This window comes from Ceratotherium simum, chromosome 2 (assembly GCF_057802395.1).
Source record: "Ceratotherium simum simum isolate JZ-2026a chromosome 2, ASM5780239v1, whole genome shotgun sequence".
Taxonomy (NCBI): domain Eukaryota; kingdom Metazoa; phylum Chordata; class Mammalia; order Perissodactyla; family Rhinocerotidae; genus Ceratotherium; species Ceratotherium simum.
Window position 1 is genome coordinate 84823451 of NC_141901.1, and position 25395 is coordinate 84848845.

The window sequence follows — 25395 nt, forward strand, 5'->3', positions numbered from 1 at the left end:
CAATATAGTTTTCTCTGTCCATGTGTTGGTTTATATTCCACATATGAGTGAGATCATACAGTGTTTGTCTTTCTCTTTCTGGCTTACTTCCCTTAACATGATACCCTCCAGGTCCATTCATGTTGTTGGAAATGGGACGATTTTGTCTTTTTTTACAGCTGAGTAGTATTCCATTGTATATATATATACCACATCTTCTTGATCCAATCGTCAGTCGAGGGACACTTAGGTTGCTTCCACTTCTTGGCTATAGTGAATAATGCTGCAATGAACATAGGGGTGCATAAGCCTCTTTGGATTGTTGATTTCAGGTTCGTTGGATAGATTCCCAGTAGTGGGATAGCTGGATCATAGGGGACCTCTGTTTTTAATTCTTTGAGGAATCTCCATACCGTTTTCCATAGAGGCCACACCAGTTTGCATTCCCACCAGCTGTGTCTGAGGGTTCCTGTTTCTCCACATCTTCTCCTACATTTGTTGTTTTTTGTCTTGGTGATTATAGCCATTCTAACGGGCGTGAGGTGATATCTTAGTGTTGTTTTGATTTGCATTTCCCTGATGATTAGTGATGTTGAACATCTTTTCATGTGCCTATTGGCCATCTGTATATCTTCTTTGGAGAAGTGTCTGTTCATTTCCTCTGCCCATTTTTTGATTGGGTTTTTTTTTGTTGTTCAGTTGTGTGAGTTCTTTATATATTATGGAGATCAACCCCTTGTCAGATATATGTTTTGAAAATATTTTCTCCTAGCTAGTGGGTTGTCTGTTCATCTTGATTCTGGTTTCGTTTGTCTTGTAGAAGCTCTTTAATCTGATAAAGTCCCACTTGTTTATTTTTTCTTTAGTTTCCCTAGACTGGGTAGGCATGTCATCTGAAAAGATTCCTTTATGACCAATGTCAAATAGTGTGTTGCCTATATTTTCTTCTATAAGTTTTATAGTTTCAGGTCTCACCTTCAGGTCTTTGATCCATTTTGAGTTAATTTTTGTGAACGGCAATAGCAGATGGTCCACTTTCATTCTTTTGCATGTGGCTGTCCAGTTTTCCCAACACCATTTATTGAAGAGACTTTCCTTTCTCCCTTGTATGTTCTTAGTTCTTTTGTCGAAAATTAGCTGTCCGTATATGTGTGGTTTTATTTCTGGGCTTTCAATTCCATTCTATTGATCTGTCTGTCTGTTTTTGTACCAGTACCATGCTGTTTTGATTACTATTGCTTTGTAGTATGTTTTGAAGTCAGGGATTGTGATGCCTCCAGATTTTTCTTTTTTCTTAGGATTGCTTTAGCTATTCGGGGTCTTTTGTTGCCCCATATGAATTTTAGTACTCTTTTTTCTATTTCCGTGAAGAATGTCATTGGGATTCTGTAGATTGCTTTAGGTAATATAGACATTTTAACTATGTTTATTCTTCCAATCCATGTGCATGGGATGTCTTTCCATTTCTTTATGTCATCATCCAAGATTTCTTTCAATAATGTCTTGTAGTTTTTATTGTATAAGTCTTTCACCTCCTTGGTAAGATTTATTCCTAGATATTTTATTCTTTTTGATGTAATTGTAAATGGTATTATCTTTTTGAGCTCTGTGTCTGTTAGTTCGTTATTAGCATACAGAAATGCAACTGATTTTTGTAGACTGATTTTGTACCCTGCAACTTTGCTGTAGTTGTTTATTATTTCTAATAGTTTTCCAACGGATTCTTTAGGGTTTTCTATATATAAAATCATATCATCTGCAAATAGTGAGAGTTTCACTTCTTCGTTGCCTATTTGGATTCCTTTTATTCTTTTTTCTTGACTAATTGCTCTGGCCAAAACCTCCAGTACTATGTTGAACAGGAGTGGTGAAAGTGGGCAGCCCTGCCTCATTCCTGTTCTCAGAGGAGTGGCTTTCAGTCTTTCCCCATTGAGTATGATGTTGGCTGTGGGTTTGTCATAAATAGCCTTTATTATGTTGAGGTACTTTCCTTCTATACCCATTTTGTTGAGAGTTTTTATCATAAATGGATGTTGTATCTTGTCAAATGCCTTCTCTGCGTCTACTGAGATGACCATGTGGTTTTTATTCTTTGTTTTGTTGATGTGGTGTATCACGTTGATTGATTTGGGGATGTTGAACCATCCCTGTGTCCCTGGTATAAATCCCACTTGATCATGGTGTATGATCTTTTTAATGTATTGCTGTATTCGGTTTGCCAATATTTTGTTGAGGATTTTTGCATCTATGTTCATCAGCGATATTGGTCTGTAATTTTCCTTCTTTGTATTGTCTTTGTCTGGCTTTGGTATCAGGGTGATGTTGGCTTCATAGAATGATTTAGGAAGTGTTCCATCTTCCTCTATTTTTTGGAATAGTTTGAGAAGGATGGGTATTAAATCTTCTTTGAGTGTTTGGTAAAATTCACCAGAGAAGCCATCTGGTCCTGGACTTTTATTTTTTGGGAGGTTTTTGATTACTATTTCAATCTCTTTACTTGTGATTGGTCTATTCAGATTCTCCATTTCTTCTTGGTTCAGTTTTGGGAGGGTGTATGAGTCTAAGAATTTATCCATTTCTTCTAGATTGTCCAATTTGTTGGCATATAATTTCTCATAGTATTCTCTTATAATCCTCTGTATTTCTGTGGGATCCATTTTAATTTCTCCTCTTTCATTTCTAGTTTTATTTACTTGAGCCTTTTCTCTTTTTTTCTTAGTAAGTCTGGCTAAAGGTTTGTCAATTTTGTTTATCTTCTCAAAGAAAGAACTCTTTGTTTCATTAATCCTTTCTACTGTTTTTTTGGTCTCAATTTCACTTATTTCTGCTCTGATTTTTATTATTTCTCTCCTTCTGCTGACTTTGGGCTTTGTTTGTTCTTCTTTTTCTAGTTCTGTTAGGTGTAATTTAAGGTTGCTTATTTGGGCTTTTTCTTGTTTGTTAAGGTGGGCTTGTATCGCTATGAGTTTCCCTCTCAGGACCACTTTTGCTGCATCCCATATGGTTTGGTATGGCATATTTTCATTTTCACTTGTTTCCAGATAGTTTTTGATTTCTCCTTTAATTTTATCAGTGATCCATTGGTTGTTCAGTCGCATGTTATTTAATCTCCACATTTTTGTCACTTTCCCAGTTTTTTTCCGTGGTTGATTTCCAGTTTCATAGCATTATGGTCTGAAAAGATGCTTGTTATGATTTCAATCTTCTTAAATTTATTGAGGCTTGCTTTATTTCCCAACATATGGTCTATCCTTGAGAATGTTCCATGCACGCTTGAGAAGAATGTGTAGTCAGCTGTTTTTGGATGGAGTGCTCTGTATATGTCTACTAGGTCCATCTCGTCCAGTTTTTCATTTAAGTCCACTATTTCTTTTTCTTTTTTTGTGAGGAATATCAGCCCTGAGCTAACATCCGTGCTAATCCTCCTCTTTTTGCTGAGGAAGACCAGCTCTGAGCTAACATCTATTGCCAATCCTCCTCCTTTTTTTCCCCCAAAGCCCCAGTAGATAGTTGTATGTCAAAGGTGCACATCCTTCTAGTTGCTGTATGTGGGACGCGGCCTCAGCATGGCCAGATAAGTGGTGCGTCAGTGCTCGCCCGGGATCCGAACCCGGGCCGCCGGTATCAGAGCATGCGCACTTAACTGCTAAGCCACGGGGCCGGCCCAGTCCACTATTTCTTTATTGACTTTTTGTCTGGATGATCTATCCATTGATGTAAGTGGTGGAATTTGCTACTTTTTATTTAGCACCGAGGCCCCAGGCCCTCCTTCAATTTCACATAATCATGCTTACCAGAAATACTACTATATATTTAGTATTACAGAAATACTATTTATTTATTTATGCTTACCAGAAATACTATATATATATTTAGTATTCATATGTATCACTATCATTTTGATTAATAAACTTACAAAATAAGAAGCTATAAAATTCAAATTATTCACTTTAATTGTTTTCTCTCCTTCAGAATCCTCATAAACATTTTCAAATTATCAAATCTTTTCAATAGGTACCAGAATCCAAGTGTGGCGACGACATGTAGTTACCTCAGTTGCTATAGAGAAGCTGTTTTAATACAGTTTCTTCAAAATTCTGAACTGATACATATCATCAGAATAACGACTTTAAGTATACATTATTAGTGAAATGAGGTTTAAAAAGTTCCAGAGTAACTTCTAGCCATGATTCTTTTGATTTCTAATAGGGTCACAGCTTGCCATTCTTTCTGCCTTCATCCAGGCCCACCTGGTTGCCTACTCAACTACTGCATCCGCCACCCTTCTGTACCCCTTAACCCTCGCCTGTCACTCCAGCCCTGAGGATATTAACTGCAGTGCATCATGGATGACAATTACAATTCTCCCCCGGGCTTGTTAGGCCTTCTGCAGTTTCCCTCAGACTGTCTGGTTTCCCGCGTCTCCTCCCCTTCCTTCAACCTCTCATCTAGACAAATACATTCAATAGCCTTTTTCCACCTCCAAGACAATTCTTAAGCCACTTCTTCACCAACGAAGCATTTTCCCAAACTAATTATAATAGAAATGGTGATTTTCTCCACTTCACCCTAAGCATGGATGTTTTTTCTCCTTCAGTCTCTGACACCTCTAAATGTGTTTAGGCTTCTAGGTGTACCTGGCATAAACTTTAAAAATTTTTATATTGTTAAATATCTCAGACATACCAGTCTAATACATCTTCTTTGCTTAACTTTTTATTATGGAAAATTTCAGACATATACAAAATTAGAGAGACTAATATAATGAACCCCCATATACCCATCACGAAGTTTCAACAACTACCCGCTTTTTCCAGAGTCTCAACAGTACAAAGTCTGTTTCACTTCTTTTGTGCAACATCTATTTCAGCATAATGCACAAGTATTTTATAGATGCTTTAAATCCAACTCCAGCTGCACCCACCATATCCTAGGCCCTATGCAGTGCATCCTCCTATTCTCTCAGAATTATGCCCAGAAGCAAACCTAATAACTTTTGCCTTTTATTTTCTCTTGGGAAGACTCTAAAGTAATCACTCAAAGAAAATTTGTAAGTTCTCATTTGATGAAGTCATTAATAAAATTAAGTTACATATATAAATAAAATGTGAGGATATTTTTAAAGCTACGATACATTAAAGGAAAGAGCTAGAGTCTCTATACTGAATGAAGGAGAAGGGTGGAAACTAACAACTGAATCCCTATTATGTGCCATACACTAGGTGGTTTCCATGTTGCTTCATAAATTTAGAGGTGATGAGTATGATAGAAGTAAGAATAAATGGGAAAAGATGAAGAAATTAGCTAAAATGAATAAATATTTATTTATTTATTTATTTATTTATTTTTTTTTTAAAGATTTTATTTATTTATTTTTCCCCCAAAGCCCCAGTAGATAGTTGTATGTCGTAGTTGCACATCCTTCTAGTTGCTGCATGTGGGACGCGGCCTCAGCATGGCCGGAGAAGCGGTGTGTCGGTGCTCACCAGGGATCCGAACCCGGGCCGCCAACAGCAGAGCGCGCGCACTTAACCGCCAAGCCACGGGGCCGGCCCATAAAATGAATAAATATTTATTTATTCAAGAAGCATTTACTGAACATCTTTCTACAATGTGCTAGAGAGAGTATAAGGCCCTACATATACAAAGATGAACAGGATACAATCTCTCTTTTCATGGAGCTATAGTTTAGATGGGATGAAAGATAATTACCAAGAAAATATAATAAGGCTTAAATTTTTAGTTAGAAAATAATCTATTTAAGTAATATCTGAAAGTGCAAACACCTATAAAAATAAGCTCTGTGATGTTAAAGAAAAATGCCCCCACTGGAAGAAAGGCTATGAATTAGAGGAGTGGTTCTCAAACTTTTTGAGCTCAGGGCCTAATGTCTGGGCCTATTATTGAGGACCCTAGAGAGTCTTTGTTTATATAGATTATATCTATAGATATTTAATGTATTGGAAATTAAAACAGAATTTTCAAATATATACTTATAAGTCATTTAAACTAATAACACACTCATTATATATCAACATAAACACATTTCATGAAAAATAACTATATTTTCCGAAGTAAAAATAATTAGTAAGAAGAGAGGCATTGTTTTACATTTTTGCACATCGTTTTAATATCTGGCTTAATAAAAGACAGGTACATTCTCCTATCTGCTTCTGCATTCAAACTATTGTGATACGTTGTTTTGACTGAAGTACATAAAGAAAACATGGCCTCATACAGATATGTAATTGGAATTGGAAGGATTTCATGGGCCCATAAAGGGTCTTGGGGACTCCCAGGGATTCTAAGACCACATTCTGGTTTTTACTGAATTACAGGAAAGAACAGTCTATCAAATAATGTCAGTTCTCATTCTAAAAAGGGAGCAGTTGGATTGAGCACTCCCTCACTGTATTTTAGAATACTAAATGAAGATTAGTTTAACAACTTAATTCCTAAACTCAGTACCTTGAATGCCAAAGGATTTTATATCTGGAATCTCACAGACTGTTCTGAATTAGTATTAAGTGACTTTTCTTCTGTCTAAGCTGGCAGATGCAATGTCCTCGGTCACCTTAAAGGGGCAGCAGCAACACAACAATTCAGCCCCACTGCACTTTTCTAAGTGTCTAAGAGGTGTCAGCCAAGCCAGTTGAATAGTTTCCAAGAATAGTAGAGAGAAAACACTGACCAAAGGATCAGGTTGAACGTGTGACTCATCAGCAAGAGTTTGGTCATAATAAAGAAGGCTGTGATGATGAAGAGATGTAATAATGCCATTCTAGTATATCAAGCATCCATGTTAAATGAAGACAACTAAGTACTCATCATAGGTTTCAGAGGGAATATTGCAATATTGCAATATCACTGTAGCCTGCTCATGATTTATCAAAAGGTTGCATTTTTTTCAAATTTGACAGATTAGGTCTGTATTTACAATACAGTATTTTCATGAGAAGGAGAACCTACTGTGTACCAGACATTATGCCTGGTGATAGGACAGAATATGTATGAGATAGCAGTTGAAATCAAGCAGCTTTCTTGGGAGAAACAGATGGGACTACAAGTAATTATAATACAAAGTAGTAGGTGCTATAATAGCAGTATATATACATGGCTATAGAAACATGGAAAAGACTATGGTGGAGTTAAGGAGGGGGCTGGGGTTAAGGAAGGTTACACAGAGATGGTGACATTTGATTTAGACCTTGAAGGATAAGTAAGATTTCATAAAGTAGAAAAGAGGGTAAGGGCATCCAGGCAAAAGAAGCAACATGAACAAAAACACCAATGCCTGACGACCCATTGCAAATTCAGGGAGCTATAAGTTGCCCAGCGAATCTATGGTAAAACTAGAAAGACAGGCTGGGCACAGACTGGGAAGATTCCTAAATGCCATATTAAGAAAAACTTTAGGGGTGTCCGGCCTGGTGGCGCAAGCGGTTAAGTGTGCGTGCTGTGCTGCAGTGGCCTGGGGTTCGTGGGTTCAGATCCCCGGCGTGCACCGACGCACTGCTTGTCGAGCCATGCTGTGGTGGCGTCCCATATAAAGTAGAGGGAGATAGGCACGGATGTTAGCCCAGGGCCAAGCTTCCTCAGAAAAAAGAGGAGGATTGGCATCAGGTGTTAGCTCAGGGCTGATCTTCCTCCCCGCCACCCCCCTCAAAAAAAAGAAAAAGTTTAGGGGCTGGTCCAGTGGTGTAGTGGTTAAGCTCGTGCGCTCCGCCTCGGCGGCCTGGGGTTCGCAGGTTCAGATGCCGAGCGCGCACCAACACACCACTTGTCAAGCCATGCTGTTTCGGTGTCCCCCATAAAGTAGAGGAAGATGGGCACAGATGTTAGCCCAGGGCCAATCTTCCTCAGCAAAAAGAGGAGGATTTGCAATGGATGTTAGCTTAGCACTGATCTTCCTCACAAAAGAAAAAAAAAATGTTTAGACTTTTTTCCATAGGCAATGGGAAGCCAGCCACAGCCAGGCACTATCCTAGGCTGTGGAGAGATGAAGGTGAACAAAAAGAGCAAGTCCCTGCCTCCAGGGAACTGACATTGTAATGGGGGCACTATTGCAAGAACTTTCACAGGTTAGATTTGGAGGGTAGAGGTGAGGAGAGGAATATGTCAAGAATTAACTCCAGGGTTCTAGTTTGAGCAAATGGGTGGACAGGGATACCATTAACTGAGATTAAATTTAAAAGCATGTTTGAGGGGTCAGAAAATGAGATCAGTTTTGAACAGGTTTTACTACCTATGAGAATTACATTTGGGTTCTGGTTATACATGGATTAAGAAGCATGGATTTTTGGAGCTCATCATCTAAGGACTTAAAGATCACTTAGTCCAACTAACTTCACTTACCACATGAAAAAACAAGAGGCACAAAGAGATTCAGTGACTTGTCCAAGGTTGCAAGCTGTTCAGGAGCAGAATAAGGAACTAGACTCCAGGTTTCTTGACTTTTAGTCAAGTACTCATTTCACTCTATCATTCTCCATTTTTACCAATTTAAGTGCACAAAATATTATATATATATAAAATTTGCCCAATGGTAATACTAATATTGGTAACAACTGGCATAGCAATTAGTGAGATAGGTTTCAGGAAGTTTTTGAAAATGACTTAATGGTCTGATAAAATATGTTTCAAGAATAGAGTATACTTTTGGGTTGTTACAAAATAATTTCCAGGTTGCATATTAAGGTATGAAGCTCAACCTATGAGACAATATGTAAGTCTCACAGCAGAATATAATAATAAGTACAACAGATCTATCTTAATATATGCATGCTAATATTTCTGTTCTAGAATTTCATTGGACCTATGTTTAACCTCTAACTTTTCTAAATTTAATTAATTTTCCTTGATTTTTTTTCTTTTTCTTTTTTTTCCTGAGAAGATTCGCCTGAGCTAAAATCCATTGCCAATCTTCCTCTTTTTGTATGTGAGCCACCGCCACAGCATGGCCACTGACAGACAAGTGGTGTAGGTCCATGCCCAGGAACTGAACCCAGGCCGCCAAAACAGAGTGTGCTGAACTTAACCACTGGAGCGGGCCCTTTCCTTGACTTTTTGAGATACACAATTAAAATAATCCAAGACAGCAAATAACACAGGAATCAGGAAAATGAATTTTAGAGCCAGGACGAATCTTCTTCAGCAAAAAAAAGAATTTTAAATTATACCTCTCCATCATTTACAATTAACTGTTTCATTGTGTTAAAGTATTATCTCTCTTTTCAAGGAGAACAGAATTGTCAAGACAGTGACAGCTTTAAATCTGCATTTTATTAAACTCAAGTAAATTCTTTGTCTCAACTTTTAATAAGGGTTTAGACAGAACACTTAACTATATGCTACAAGTGAATGTTAAAACCTACCTCCTTACAGTCTTTGGAACAAACAACAACATTGTTTTGAGCTTCATAAAATGTGAGCCTAAATTTTTATCACTTTTCACTTGTACAAGAAATATAAAGCAACATTATTACATTTAATTAATGAAGGTTGTAACTTTATACTTTAAAATTTGTATTATAAAACCTCATCACAATTCAAAAACATGAAATTAGATCCTATTTTCCCTATTTGAAATAGTGAGGTTTTTTTCCTCCTACCAATACACAATTCTTCACTGATAACCAAGAAGCTTATTTTCAACCTGCCTTGACATTCTTCTGTATTAATAATATATAATACTTTGCATTCATATGACTTTATGTGATATTTTTCAAAGAGCATTCACCATATTATGAGCCCTGAAAGGTAAGAACTGTGTTCTACTCCATTCTTTAACCTTACCTCACACAACAAGTAGGACACAGCAAACTCAACTGATATTTGAGCAAGTGGATGAATGACAGAGCTATAACAAGAAAACTAATCCAAAATCAGCCCAAATAAAACTTATGACTGATATCTCCAAAAGGAGAACTGATGATGAGGATGCATAAATGAATGAATAATAGAAAATAAAGTAAAACGGAGCAAGTTTACATTAAACTAGATATCAAGAAAAACCAGAAACTTGGGGCTTTAGGAAGTTGGCTTCCCAAGCTAATGGATGTGGTAACCTCTGGAGGAGACTGGTCTCCTCACCCTCTGCAAGTGGAAGATGGCTTTCCAATGAAGGACACAGCTGGGAATGGGAAGACCCAGGCCTCTGGCTCCAAACAAGTGGGGACGGTGGGGAGGCAGAAGAAGAACGGTAGTTAGCTCTTTTTTATGGCCAATCTCTAGGGGTCATAAAAAGTCTCCTAAATACTTCTAGGATGGGGAGAAAGCAGGATTATTTAAGAGCGCCTAGGAAAGACTTTTTTCCCAGAAAAATCTCCCCTGTGCTTTTTAAAATCTCACCAGTTAAAATATTTTATTTGTTTTAGTTAGAAATACATGGTCCCTTCCAGCTCAAATTGACGCCAGCAATTCGTGTCAAGGAATGTTAACCTCTTCTTCTCATTCCCATGATCACATTATTTAAGAGAAGGATTGCTAACCAAAATGTATGTACAACTTTTGAAGTCCAGGTTCCTAACGCTAAGTCCAGCAGAACTTCCCTCCTACCATGGCTTCAGATTTGCCGTAATACGTAGCTCAGGGGACTGCATACTCCAGTGTATACAGTCAGGTAACGTAAATGTAAGTTAATGTTATATAGTATAATTGACAGGTCATGTAAATGAGTGATGACTAGTTGTAAAACAATAGGGAATGATGAAGAATATGTCAAAAGGAGAGCGTGTGTTCTGAGAGGGGAGCCACTACTTAGTTCCAGGGTATTGTTGCTATGCAGAAATGTGGACCCAGCTTTATCAAGATCTTTCAATTTTTCAAGAAAGGCTGGAAATCCATATTTTAATATAAAATGTACGAATTTTTAAGCATGTCTCTGGCTGAAAGTGGCTTTTTGGCTGCCAATTCGTGGGTCCTGATCTAAATGAACAGGCAGCACTGAGAAAATGGAAAAAGACAAAGGGGAGGCCTACTCTGTCCAGAAAGAGGGAGGCAGAGTTAAAGGGAAGGAAAGGACGGGAAAGAGGCACAGAAAGAAAGTGGAAGTCAAATTTCACCAACCTCAAAACCTGGTCTAGGGGGCCCCAACATATCTGTCTTCTAATCTGAGAGCAAGAAGGAAGAGATGACAAGGAGGGAAGGGGAGAAAAAGAACCAGCTATTGAATATTTACTAGAGGGCAGATGTGGCATCACGTGCTTTCACACAAGTAGCCTCACTGAGATATGGCAATGCAAGAAAAAAAATCCTACGCATAGGAAAAAGAAGGAAATATATCAAAATACTAACAGTAGATGTGTCAGATTTTGAGAGCCCCTTTTCCATGCTCCATAATTTTTAACCATAAATATAATATGGTTGTATTAATTCTATAATAAAAAACAAATTTGGGGCCGGCCCCGTGGCGTAGCGGTTAAGTGCGCGCGCTCCGCTGCTGGCGGCCCGGGTTCAGATCTGGGGCGAGCACCGATGCACCGCTTGTCAGGCCATGCTGTGGCAGCATCCCACGTAAAGTGGAGGAAGATGGGCACAGATGTTAGCTCAGGGCCAGTCTTCCTCAGCAAAAAGAGGAGGATTGGCATGGATGTTAGCTCAGGGCTGATCTTCCTCCCCCCCAAAAAAGAAAAAAAACAAATTGACTAAGAGTTAAAGATTTTTTATTTATTCAGTTTTTTCCCCCCAAAGCCCCAGTAGATAGCTGTATGTCATAGGTTCACATCCTTCTAGTTGCTGTACGCGGGACTCGGCCTCACGTTGGACGGAGAAGTGGTGCCTCGGGGCGTCCCCGGGATCCGAACCCGGGCCGCCAGCATCAGAGCGCGCGCACTTAACCGCCAAGCCACGGAGCCGGCCCTCTAAGAGTTAAATAAGTTGGATTTCTGGGTAAAAATCCACCCATCCTAGAGGGTAGAAAGTATACTAGCATAAGTCAAGCCAAACTATGCACTGAATATTTAAATAGAAAAAGAAAATATAACAATTCCAAGTGTATGTAAATAATACGTAATTTTGCAATTATAAAACCAGAAAAAAGAGAACATGAAAGAAACTACACAGGTGATGTTGACCACAGATTAATTAAATGAGAATAGAAATATGTGAAATTGTTAAGAATGTTGTGGGTCATTTTCCCTCTAAATTATAAAGTAGATGACCAAGATGTTTTCTGTGTGCATTCGAATGGCCTACATACTATAAAATGTTCCGAGTCCTCTCTTCCGTAAAAACTTTGAGACATCTGCCCATCTGTTATACACTTTTCGACATTTACTGCATTGTTTTCTTCCTTTTAGGCATGTGTTTTTATTTAAACAGTACTTTTATTTGCCTTTAGGGTATTTCGAAGATAGTAGGTTTTATTTCTTTTCCTAAATGAAGTATGTCATTTCAGGCCAGTCGGTTCTAAGCAATCTAAATCCCCAATTAATCTCTTCCAAATACACATATTCAGTTTTCATTCTGTTCACAACTGAAACCCTAACCTAAATACTTCAAGTGTAATTTCAGGGGAAAAATACTGTTCAAAAACCTAGATAATGCCTTCCTTTGTTGATGCCAAATATAGTCATCTCAGGATGACATACATTTTGACAATGACTAGTCTTACATATCAAATTTTCAAAAATAGCACAGATTCCAAATTAAAGTGAGCAGGAAAAACTGCTATTCACTACATTTCAGCTTAAAAATGGATTTGAAAGTGTGAATCCTCTATTAAAACTGAATTACATCAATACCGTATTGAGGGAAACCGGATTTAAAAGAATTTTGTTATGGTTTTTGCTCAGGGCTCTTTATGGGAGTTGCTGTCTACAAAATATGGAATCCCTCACATTTTTCTTTAAATTATTCCAGTCAAAATACAAACATCTTCAAAAATAGGGGGCTAATAGCTATGAAGAAGAATCTTAACTAACTACATTAAATAATCAAAGTTCATTTATACTAAATAGACCTCCCCAAAAACCCTGTCCCTCAATTTGATTAATTATGCATTTTTCCACCTTACCATAGCTCAAAACTCAAAAGAATTTCACAGACTTACGTGTATTCTGAGTTTTCTTATGGCAGCAATTTAACCTGTAAAAGGATTGGGAGGAAAATAATGTGGTTCACTCAATGAGGTATGACTAAGATGGTAAATACTTAAGTTTATTTAATCCTACTACCCAACACATAGTTATGTTGTGACTCGCAGGCCAATGGGCTTGTTACATGAATTCATTAACAAAATTTAGCTGATGAATGATGCTCCCATTGCTTTGCTCATGGAATTAATTTCTTTCTTATTATGGCTACTTCTTTTCCGTACCTGCCTCTTTCCCAAGGACAGACATTTTGCTAGGACATATCCTTATGCTATTTTTACCTTATTCGCCTCTCCCCCTCCCCCCTACCCCCACCCTCTTCCAACTCTCTTTGTTCATGTTATGGACCTTAAATATATATAAAATGAAGATCTCGAAGCCATTGCAACAATCAACTAACCTCTCAACTTGGTTATTTTCTTTACAAATGCCAATAATAAATTTTTAGCATTTGTAGACCGTTTCACGGTTTACAAACAGCTGGAATGGCTTGGCGTTTTCAAAAATATAGACAAGGGAGGTCTCAAGAGGTGACTACATTATTCACTCCAACTTCCAGCTCTAGTTGCACAACCCCCAACATCCCACCTCGGACAGAATCGCGAAAAAATAGTTTGGAGGCAGGGGGTAGATGATAGGCTGTTAAATCACATTTCACTACCAGCCTCCACAGGGACAGATCAAGAATGATTTCTCTTAAAAATAACACGCAGCCTGGCGGAGACGGAGACCATGCCGGGGCACGTGGTGGAGACGACCCTGAACTTTACCTGGATCCCAAGGGTAGAGCAAAAGGCCTGGCGCCCACTCCACTCACGGAGGGCTCCTTCCCCGCAGGAGTAGAGAAAGCACCCGAAACTCAACAGACAGGGCGCAAGCGGAGCAGAATCAGGGGCGAGGAAATCCAGCCAGAAGCCGGAGGCCGGTTACTGGGAGAGACAGCGAGGCAGACCCCGCTCCGCGCTCCGCCGACCCGCAGGACGGGCTCCGAGGGCCGGTCCGCTCGGGCCGGGACCAGCGCGCAGCCACCGCTGGATGGAGCCTGGCGCGCTCCGGGGCTGCGGCAGAGCCGGGCCAGGAGCCGGGGCGCCGGGAGCGTCTCCCTGCAGCCCCCGCCCCCGCCCCGCGAGGGACCCGACCCCTCCGCCGCCGCCCCCGCCCCGCGTTCCCCCGACTCCTCTCACCCGCCAGGAGCGACAAGCGACTGTCCCGGTTGCGCGCGGCGAGGCTGTGCGCGTCCTGCGCCTGGGTGTGGGCAGGGGTCTGCGCGCTCCGGCCGCCGCTCCAGCCGCTGGGAGCCCTCTGGCTGCCGCCGCCGCCGCCGCCGCCTCCAACAGCAAGTTTCCATAAAAGTCCTGGTGCGCAGCCTGTTCCCGCATTCCAGGCGGGCCCAGCGCCGGCTGCAGCTGTTCCAAAACACAAGGCCAGTTCCCCCAACCCCCCACCTCCGCCGTATCGCCCGGGAGGGGTGGAGAGTGGAGGAGGAAGGCGGGCGAAGGGACCGGTGGCTGCCAACTTTCCGCCAGGACCTGCCTGTTGCCCGGCTCTGGGTCACTGACGGCCTCCCCTGAGGTCTGCCTCCCCCTCCCAGCAGGGTCCAGGGAAGGGAGGCTGCCTCCCCTGTGGGAAGGGAGTGATACTGGAGTGGGATTCAGAAACAGGCTGGAGCTGGCTCCCGGCGACCCATAGCCGGTTTCCCGTGGGGCCCATTTCTCAGCTATTCTCCCAGTCCTGGTCTCTAACCAAGAGGCCAAGCCACTACCTTATCTTCACCCAAAGCATTGACCTTGGGCCAAGTTTTCTTTTATGGCTGAGAGCAGAGGGCAGCAGTCAGGGACCACTTCATCTGTCTGTTGCTCTCCTTTTCTTGGCTCTCGTTTTTAACTCCAAAGAGTGGTTGATAGAGAAAAGTGGAAGAAGGAAGGGAGGAGGAGGAGGAATAGAAGAACGTATTTATATCATCTTCCACCTTCCCTTAACTGAAGGCCAATCATCTCTGGTCTTCCTAAACCTACATAAAGGCATCTGCAAAGATTAGGGCCCACAACCTTTTCAACCTGGACCACCAGCCTGTCAACTGAACCAATCAGACAACCCATGTTAAAACCTGAAATGCTCATCCAGAGGGGGTATTTGTCTGGTGGGGAAGATCTTCAATTCTTCACTGCATGCATAAAATGAAAATTAAGTAATTAAAAATTGAACTAGCATCTACGCAGATACACCAGGGACAACCATTTCCAACTTCCAGCCCTGGACAGACAGTGGTGCTCAGGTTATATTTTCAGGGATGTTGAAAAGGCTGCCTGCTCTTAACTATAACTTTTCTTCTCCACCCCACACCCATACACCATTTACTCAGGATGGAAATTCTTTTAAGAGGTGTCAGCTGAGCCAGCCCAGAAGGCCTAGAGGTTCAAGTTTGGTGTGCTCCGCTTCAGCGGCCCGGGGTGCCACACCTGGGTTGGGAACCACACCACTCGTCTGTCAGTTGCCATGCTGTGGCAGTGGCTCACACAGAAGAACTAGAAGGACTTACAACTAGAATATACAACTATGTTTTGGAGAGAAAAAAAAAAAAATGAGAGGAAGATTGGCAACAGATATTAACCTGGAGTGAATCTTTCCCAGCCAAAAAAAAAGTGTAAGCCATTCATTCCTCAATTAGAGAAAAGTTCTAGATTGGTAATTAAAACAGCTATTTAAACTTACTCTATTATAGATAGTGATAGGTGGCCTGGATGATCTAGCTCGCCCCTTACTTCCTTCACTACTATCCCCTTGACCTTCTTCAGTTCATGGAACTTTCCATGGTCATTCTGGCTGCAGGGTCTTTGCACAAGCTGTTCACTCTGCATGAAATCCTTTCCCCGACTCTTTACCTGCCTCACTTCAACATATGCTTTTGCTGTCTGCTTAAATGTTGCTTTCTCAGAGAAGTCTTCCTTTTACCCCAATATATATCAGTCTCCTCTATTCCACCCTTTTCCTCCCCACACTTATCAATTATACCTTTATTTTTACGATTTAAAGAAGTGAGTAGAAGCTCTCTTAGCTGATACCCACTCAATGGATTCACCAGATTAAACAAAGCTCTCCATTCTTCCTGTAAAACTCTGCTAGCTACCCACAGCATGAAAGGCCTACTTCTTCTCCCACCGATTCAACATTCATTCATCATTTGTTCAACAAATATTCAGTTCTAGATGCAGAGGATACAGCAGTGACAAAACAAATACACAGCCCTGCCATCATGGAACATACATTCTAGTGGAAGAGGGCAGACAATAAGCAAGTCAACTGTGTAGTACTTAGTGATGTGCAATATGGATAAAATCAGAGCAGGGAAGCAGGAATGCTGGGAGTGGGGTGGGTGGATGTTGTACTTTTGGATGGAGTGGCTAGGGAAAGACTCACATGAGCAAAAGTCCTGAGGCAACTGAGGCAGTGAGCTAGTAAATACCTGGAGATGCAGGTAAACACGAGTCGTGTAACTATCTGGAGATATCTGGGGGAAGAGTGGTCCAGGGAGAGGCACAGATGCCCAAGAAGGGTCCTATCTGCCATGTTCTAGAAGAGCAGGGAGGCTTGTGTGGGTGCAGCTGAGTAGGCACAGGTGGAATGATAGGACATGGAGTGGGGCAGGAGACAGACAGTGGAGGACTGTTTTTGTACAACACTGTAAGGACTTTGGCTTTTAGTCTGAGTTGGAAGGGTGGACATTGGTGGATTTTGAACAAAGTAGTGACATAGTCTGCCATACTCTTAACATGTTCATTCTGGCTGATGTGCTGCAAATATACTAAATGAAGCAGGGAGACCAATTAGGAGGCTTCCAAAATAATCAGGATGGCCGGTAAGGCGTCTGGACCAAGGCGAGAGCTGAGAAGGTGGTGAGGAATGCTTGGCACATTTTTTTTTTCTTGGTACGTTTTTCTAAGTAGAACGGGTAGGATTTTGGTAACAGATGCAATGCGAAGTGTGAGGAAAAGAAGTTTTCGGCCTGAGGAACTGGAAGAACGGAGCTGTCATTTACTGGGATGAGAAAGACGAGGAGGCAGCGGTTCGGGCAGCTGTGGTCAGGAGCTTGGTTTTGGTCATGCTAAGTTTGGGAAGACGGTCAGATATGCAAGATTTGCCCATTTGTATAAACATTACTTGTATAATTATCATCAATCAGTTGGGTTTGTTCTCAAACTTGATTATATCGGTTGCATGTTATTGAAATTACATAAACATTACAAAAAGGAAGAAACATAAAAGCAAAAAAAAAGCATTATAGTTTTTATAAAAGCTAAATTGAATGCTTTGAAGACTCGATAAAAGGCAAATAGCTCACAAAATTACCATAAAGCTAGGTGTGGGGAAGACAAACATAAAAGATTGGGTTCAAAATTATAAAAATCTAGAGAGATTCAGCACTCATTGCTTTCCATGTAAATTTTTTTCTTTTAAAGGAAATTGCAAATCCAAGATGATGATTTAGAGGTTTAATTTATGCAACAAAGATATTTGGAATACCGAGTGGATCCATACTCCAAGAAAAGGCGTTGAGAGGCTGGCATAGCGGTTGTTTGCGTGCTCTGCTTTGGCGGCCTGGGGTTCACAGGTTTGGATTTCAGGTGCAGATCTACACACCACTCATTAAGCCATGCTGTGGCGGCATCCCATATACAAAGTAGAGGAAGAGTAGCACAGATCTTAGCTCAGGGACAATCTTCAAGCAAAAAGAGAAAGATTGGCAACAGATGTTAGCTCAGGGCCGATCTTCCTCACAAAAAAAAGAAAGAAAGAAAGAAAAAGAAAAGGCCTTGACCCTACATCAAAAGATTGGCCAAAGAATGTGCACTTCTTCATTTAAAATTAAAATGTCTACATGATCTATGTTTTTTTTTTTTTTTTTTTGCTGGAGAAGATTTGCCAGGAGCTAACATCTGTGCCAGTCTTCCTCTATTTTGTATGTGGGTTGCCACTACAGCATGGCCACTAATGAGTGGTGTAGGTCCATGCCCGGGAACCAAACCCGGGCCACCCAAGCAGAGTGTGCCAAACTTAATCACTAGGCCACAGGGCCGGCCCAATGTATAGTTTATTATGATTCCCTGCTGTGGTATCCATCCACCAAGATGACCCCAAATGATCCCGCCTCCTAGTATTTACACCCTTCTGCAATTTCCTCCCATATCGCGTCAGGGTTGGTCTGTGTGACCAAGAGAATATGGTGCAAGTGATGGTAAGTCACTTCCAAGTCTAGGTTATAAAAGATACTGTGTCTTTTGTCTTGATTTCTCTTGGATTACTCACTCTGGGGGACGCCAGTTGCCATGTTTTAAAGATACTCAGGCAGCTCTGTTAAGAGACCTACGTGGCAAGGACCTGAAGCCCCCTGACAGCAAGCCATGGGAGGGAGCAAATCTTAGAAGCAAATCTTGCCCCTCTAGTCAAACCTTCAGATGACTGCAATCCCAGGAGAGACCCTAGGCCAGAACCACTAGAACCAGCCTTCCTTGATTCTCAACCCTCAGAAACTGTGTGAGAGAGTGTTTGTTGTTTCAAGCTACTAAATTTGGGGATAATTTGTTATGCAGCAGTAAAGAACGAATACACCTGCTTTTTTTTTTTTTTAAGATTTTATTTATTTTTTCCCCCCAAAGCCCCAGTAGATAGTTGTATGTCATAGCTGCACATCCTTCTAGTTGCTGTATGTGGGACTCGGCCTCAGGATGGATGGAGAAGTGGTGCCTCGGTGCGCGCCCGGGATCCGAACCCGGGCCACCAGCATCGGAGCGCGCGCACTTAACCACCAAGCCACGGGGCCGGCCACACCTGCTTTTTTTTTATTATCCATCTTCTACCACAGGAAGAACCCAGTCTTTTTTAAAGTCCTTGGGCCTATTCTCTCACAGAGTGTTATTAAATAAAAGAATTAGCACAGTTCTGGAAGTCAGAACTTCAAGTGCTTTCAAATGTCAAAGTGCTTCTCTATATTCAATATTATGGTATTATTTCAAACAGCAAATTATAAAAGTTCTGGAATTCCTATATATAAATGTACTTTGTGAAAGCCTTTTGTGAAACATAAGAAACAGTTCAAAGCAAACGTTGAGGTGGTATTTGATGTACCAGTTTCTTTGCTGTGGCTTTTAAGTAAAGAATAAAAAGTGTCATAGAAGGAAGGTTTCCTTTTTTTCTGTACTGGAATTCAGTCCTTCCCTGCACAAACGATGAAGGTTACTTTTCACTGTTCAGATGTAGGAAAAAAACAAAAAAAACAACCTCAGCCTGATCAAAGATGTCAGTAGCATAAGGACAGAAAGAGATTAGAGGAGAAGTGGCAGGTAAAGTATGGACAGAATACAGGATAGAGGAAGAAATACCACATAAAAAATAGAAGTCAAAAGCGGCGTAAGAACAGAAGACAGATGGTGGATTAACCAAGTGAGCTGATAAAGATTTCCAGCAAAGCCTACAAATAGTGTAACAACAGGACACTGAGATGCTTGTAGAGAAGTATTTTAAACATACATAAAAATGCAGAGAGAGATGTTTAAAGTGCAAAACATTCAGTTCAGGTAGCGAGATCACAGAGGATGGCAGATGACAGAGAACCAGAAGGTGAGACTGAGATGCTGATCTAGTTTCCCATTGCATCTCCAACCCTATACCCTAGCTAGGAAGAGCTTCAACTCCGTTTATGTGGTTTGCTTATTAAGTAAGGTACTTATGTTTAATAGTTTAAAAAGTACAACTATATATTTATCTATACTGTACATATTTAATTATTCTAAAATAAACCTCTTTATTAAAAGTCCCAAATCAAAAATACTGTCTTTAAACCCAGGGAAACCCTGGGCCAGCTCTGTGGCTTAGCGGTTAAGTGCGTGCGCTCTGATGCTGGCGGCCCGGGTTCGGATCCTGGGCACGCCCCAAGGCACCACTTCTCCGTCCAACCCAAGGCCGAGTCCCACGTACAGCAACTAGAAGGATGCGAACCTATGACATACAACTATCTACTGGGGCTTTGGGGGGAAAAAAATGAATAAATAAAATCTTTAAACCCAGGGAAACCCTTCTTGCCTTGTATCTACAGTGGTGTCCAGGCAGCATGGCTCCCCTTGACTAACTGTATCTGAACCCTGACCAAGAAGGGGGGGGGGGGTGTCTGCACAGGGATGGATGCATGAACATCAATATGATATATTTATATTGTTTGGTAGCATTATTAATCAAAACTTTAAATTATTAATTAAAATGCAAGTACTTCGACTTGATTCATCACAAAACTGTCTCTTCTCCCAGTTAGTACAGAAAGAAAACAAATACTTTTACACTTGATTTCGCCACTTCTGCAGTTGTCTGTGTTCTCTACGCCTGCATATGTGGTCCTCTGGAGGCTGAAAGCTCTCAGAGGGTAGGGGCTGATGAGACAAGTGTGACCTTCCAGATATATACAAGCATTGCATCAAGTACTCAATACACCAGCAAGCTGTACCATCACTTTTTTATTTGGCAGTAGTAGAAATACATCCATGTTACAGTGCTTATTTTGGCTAAAGAGCCAGTGCTATTTTTTCTGCTACTGTAGTGTTTCACTTTTACGTAAATTAATAAGTGCAGTCCTTACATTTAGGAGATAGACACATTTACTGATATCAGCCAAGTAAAGCTAATACATAGTTGTTCTCCAATGAAGCAAAACAATAACATAATATAATCATTAGGAACAAAGAAAGGATGTCCTTATTTCCATTAATCACAGATTATACAAATTCTTAAGTCTCACATACAGAGATTCTAAATTTGATTAATCGAAGCAAAAAAACAAAAGATTTGAATTCAGCCTAATTCTCATAATCCCTTTGAAATGTATATTCCAAATAATTTCCTAATATGTGTCCACATTATAATAAAAGCAAATTATGTTATGAACATAATTTTACATTTCTGATTATGAATGGTCACAGAGAAGTATATTGAACGTTACTTTGGCATTCCTATTTCATAGGTTTAAAGGAATGATAAACTAAAGAATTCTTTTGTAATGCAAATAATCACCCCTTAGGTAATCATTTAAGTAGAAAACGTTACATCTTAAGGCAAGAAAAGTTTGCAAATATTTTTTATAAAGTCATTAATTCAACAAATTAATGGAATCATATTAAATGAATGCAAATAAAGAATACTACTTTATGAGAAAGACAAAGTTCTTTGGAGCTGACTATAACAGTATGAAAAACCTGGCCTCTTTTTAAAAACATAATCTCATTCTGACACTTAATAAACATATTGTAAGCCTTTGAGAAGAAATAACTAGACTTTTAGTTGAACAAAAATGTAGAGAAACAAAAATAGAAAAAAAAAATTACCAAACGTAAATCACTTGAACATTTATCTTTTTTCTTCCAGAAAACTGGGAGAAAAAAAATCCATTTTCCCAGGACTAATTCAAGGCCCTCTTACAATTTACACAGGGAAGTGGATGGTAGGACTCATGGTGGCAAGGGCAACTTTCTGATACTACTACCAAGAGTAGGTGTTAAATAGGGTTCTATCCTAAAAGGCTCTAGACTCGTTTAATCATTTTTTATTTTTCAAAACATTGCTTTAGCTGTTTAACCCAATTTCAACACAAAGTGAAATTGGTACATATGTCTTAATACTCTTCTGTGGTCAGAAACATTTTTAAGAGATGTTTCTTTTAAATAAAAGGTCAAGTTTCTTACCTTGCAATAGAGAGGTTTTTTCTATTCTTACTACCCTGAAATTCTATTTGGTCACTCTTGTCTCTTTCGTCAAAGGCTACAAAGAAAGCATCTTACTCAACTAGTAGCTACTGAACTGACCAGAAACTAATCAAACTCAAGCACTAAATTTGACAAACCAACCTCTTGAATATGGGCAAGTTTTTTAAAGGTAAAATGTAAAAGAGAAAAAAAACACCTTCTGGAAAGCCATTCATCTTATATGATGAAATAAATTCCCCAGAGTTACCTTATGCAGTAGCAGCATTATGAAATAGTGCAATTCTTCAAAATAGATTTCAAACATCTTCCTCAAATAAAAAAGTAATTAAGTTTACTTACAGCTTAGTTTATAAAACCACAGCTTATAACATTTAGACCCCCAAACAGAAAAATTAATATAGGCAGTAACTGTCTTGCCTACGCGATAACGGGAATGTATATGTGCGCCTATGTGTGTGAATGATACGAGGCCAGTGGTGCCTCAACAAGAAGCTAAAAATACAAGATAAATAAAAAGTAAAACATTACATAATGGAATTTTTAGCTTTGATACTTCTTCACTTTATTTATTTATTTATTTTTAATTTTATTTTTTTCCTCCAAAGCCCCAGTAGACCGTTGTATGTCATAGCTGCACATCTTTCTAGTTGCTGTATGTGGGACGAGGCCTCAGCGTGGCCGGAGAGGCGATGCGTCGGTGCGTGCCTGGGATCCGAACCTGGGCCGCCAGCAGCGGAGCACACACACTTAACCGCTAAGCCACGGGGCTGGCCCTAGCTTTGATACTTCTAATGATACTCTTCAATCAGTAATAAGAATTATGAATACCCAAGTGTTAAATTAAGAATATATGTAAGGAAAGTCAAGGAGCTATATACTCAAAAAATATTAGAGCAATATTTCATATTGTTTAATGCTGTAATATGCACATTATGGAACACAGTACATGCAAACAGCATAAAGATTCTGAATCTCATACTTTGTGGCCAATAGTACATAAATGTGGCACATACATAAATTTAAAACCTTAAAAGATTATGCTTTTATTCCCACTTTTCATTTTCTATCCATTAATCAGAAACTAGGCACTTTAATCTAAAAATGCATTTTAAAAAAATATATTTTAGATTCTTCTGGGTAACTCATTCCTAAAATGAATAAAGCCCACTTTAGGAGCAAAATCAACAAATCCAATCCATTGGTATACTGAGTCAGCCACTCCAAATAAGTGGTATATGATTTAGACACAAAACTAATACAACTCTGAAAGTAGCTAATATATTCTGAAGAACCTTACTCATATGAACAACCCATTTGTTCATACATTTATCATAAAGGACATGAAATATACTTCTATACCATTAAAAATATTATGTTCTATATTCAGGGGAAAAGAAAAACTTCTTTAAAACCTCACTAAAAGTCAAAGTATGAATATTTTAAAGATACGGGCATAATGTGACACATTCTCAGTATGCTAAGTTCTCTGTGAGAATAACTAGAAGCCAGTTTTGTAGGAGAAAGAAGAAATAATTTTATGGTACCAAGATTAATATCTTCAGATGTTGGGAGACAGTCTCAAAACTACACAGGAAAAATTTTAATTGGCTGTCATAGTTAAATCAATATTCATTCAAGGGAAAAGTGCTCTGATCTATAAAAAGAGACAAGAAATTTCTTCAGTCCTTTGTAACTTATAGGACCAACAGTAATATATTTTGGAAACTGCAGTAAATCTAACATGAACTTGTAACTTGAAAACTTCTCAGTGTCAATTCATTTAAATGTTCTATAATGATACTGAGCCATTACAATTTGACTCAAATACATAAGCAAATGCACAAGCCATAATGTAAGCAGTACATATTAAACACCACTACTGCCTAAACTTGATTAAACAAATGAATAACTTGACAATTAAAAATACATTTTCAAGCAAAGCCAAGTTGGTTGACACTAGGAGTAATATATTCTTGCACGCGTGGGCCACAAAGGTCTTGGCTAAAGTGGACGTTTTCAAGGTACAAAGCGTGAAAACAGCTTTTGCGAATGATACTGGACATTTCAGACAGCTTCTAGACGACAAATCAATTAACTCCCAAGTACTGGCTTCAATTCAAGCAATATTTCCGCAAACTATGCAACATTTCACAACTTAAATTATTACCTAAAGATTGTAAAAAGCCGCTTTGGATGCGCTACACAGGGAGTCGATGACAGAACTTCTGTGTAAGTACAGTACTCATTCTTTACTAGACTGTTTTTCCTCCCTGAGTCCATATCCACCAACTCTGTGTAATATATGTTACAAAATCAATAGTTACCTTAAAATATTTCACAGCACACTCACATTGCATGGTGCTTACGGTACTTATTGTACTTTGGCTTCCAGTAGGCCACCGGACACAACGTGGCCGTGACCACTTACACAGCTGCTTGTGTGCCTCAGGGCGTCAGCTCCGAGATAGGCCATTAGAAGTTCAGTGCGGCGAATAAGTAAGTGCGTGAGGTCTTCGGCCAGAGTCTCTATGCTGGAATAGCGCACCTTCTCGAAGTCAAAAATATCTTTGAGAAAGAAAAGAACTTGATTCTGGAAAATAAACACAAAACAAATCGGCATTTATTAGATCAAAATTATATTAAATCCAAATAGTTACTAATATTGTAGCAAACACTACATTAGGAGTGAGAAGGCCTGAGTTCCAGGTCTAGTTTCGTATCTCACTGGAAACAGGACCTTGAGCAAGTAATTAAACCTTTTTTGGGTCTCATTTTCTTTTTGTGTAAAATAAGAGATAATACCACTTGTCCTTTTTACTCTGTAGGGCTGATGTGATGATAAAAAAAAATCATCTCTGGAAAATGCCTCTAAACCCTAAAGCACTGTATAAATATAAGGGCTATTATTTATTAGTCTTTTCCCAATAATTGAAGTTTTCTATGTTACCTCTGAGTACTGGTACTATTTTAAGACAGAGTAAACTATTTCCACTAATTGTAACTTATAAGTTTTAAATGTATATTTTTCTGTACATAAAAAAAAACTTATGACATATGAAAAATAAAAATAATTTCAGGTCTCAAATGAGTGGAAGATCGTGAAGGGTATTTCATTTCAGTAAATTAAGATTTATCCTGGGGCCAGCCCAGTGGCGCAGTGGTTAAGTGCGCGCGCTCCACTTCTGCGGCCCGGGGTTTGCAGGTTCGGATCCCAGGCGCGCACCGACGCACCGCTTGTCAAGCGATGCTGTGGCGGCGTCCCATATAAAGTGGAGGAAGATGGGCACGGATGTTAGCCCAGGGCCAGTCTTCCTCAGCAAAAAGAGGAGGATTGGCGTCAGATGTTAGCTCAGGGCTGATCTTCCTCACAAAAAAAAAAAAGAAAGAAAAAGCAAGTTGTATACCACTAAGTATAAAGTCTCAGGCTGTTATGCCATGATGGGGAAAAAGGTCATTCCAAAGAGCAAAAAATAGGAATATTTCTATCCTACAGAAATCAAATGTTAAGAAGTACTAAGAAAGCACACTTCATAGATTTACCGGATTTTATATCCGGAAGGGTCATTGGCAATTAACCT

The 25395-nt window shown here is 39.7% G+C and overlaps 2 protein-coding genes across 6 annotated transcripts in view; both read right to left on the minus strand.

Annotated features, from left to right (window-relative positions):
* The window catches only part of NEXN (nexilin F-actin binding protein), a 55784-nt gene extending 41036 nt beyond the window's left edge, over positions 1-14748 (minus strand). The window contains exons 1-2 of one of the 2 annotated variants that reach the window (XM_014788304.2): positions 14258-14748; positions 13031-13065 (exon numbers count right to left, since the gene is read on the minus strand). The gene's annotated coding sequence lies outside the window, so the exon portion shown is untranslated. Of the gene's footprint in view, positions 1-13030; positions 13066-13843; positions 14099-14257 lie in introns of those variants that run through there. The other variant, XM_087448595.1, reaches the window with a different exon arrangement.
* Positions 14749-20560: 5812 nt separating this feature from the next.
* The window catches only part of MIGA1 (mitoguardin 1), a 91368-nt gene continuing 86533 nt past the window's right edge, over positions 20561-25395 (minus strand). For all 4 annotated transcript variants that reach the window (XM_014788286.2, XM_087448632.1, XM_087448639.1 and 1 more), the window contains exon 16: positions 20561-24407. In XM_014788286.2, coding sequence (XP_014643772.1) covers positions 24189-24407 — 219 coding nt within the window. In that variant the 3' untranslated portion in view covers positions 20561-24188. The remainder of the gene's footprint in view (positions 24408-25395) is intronic.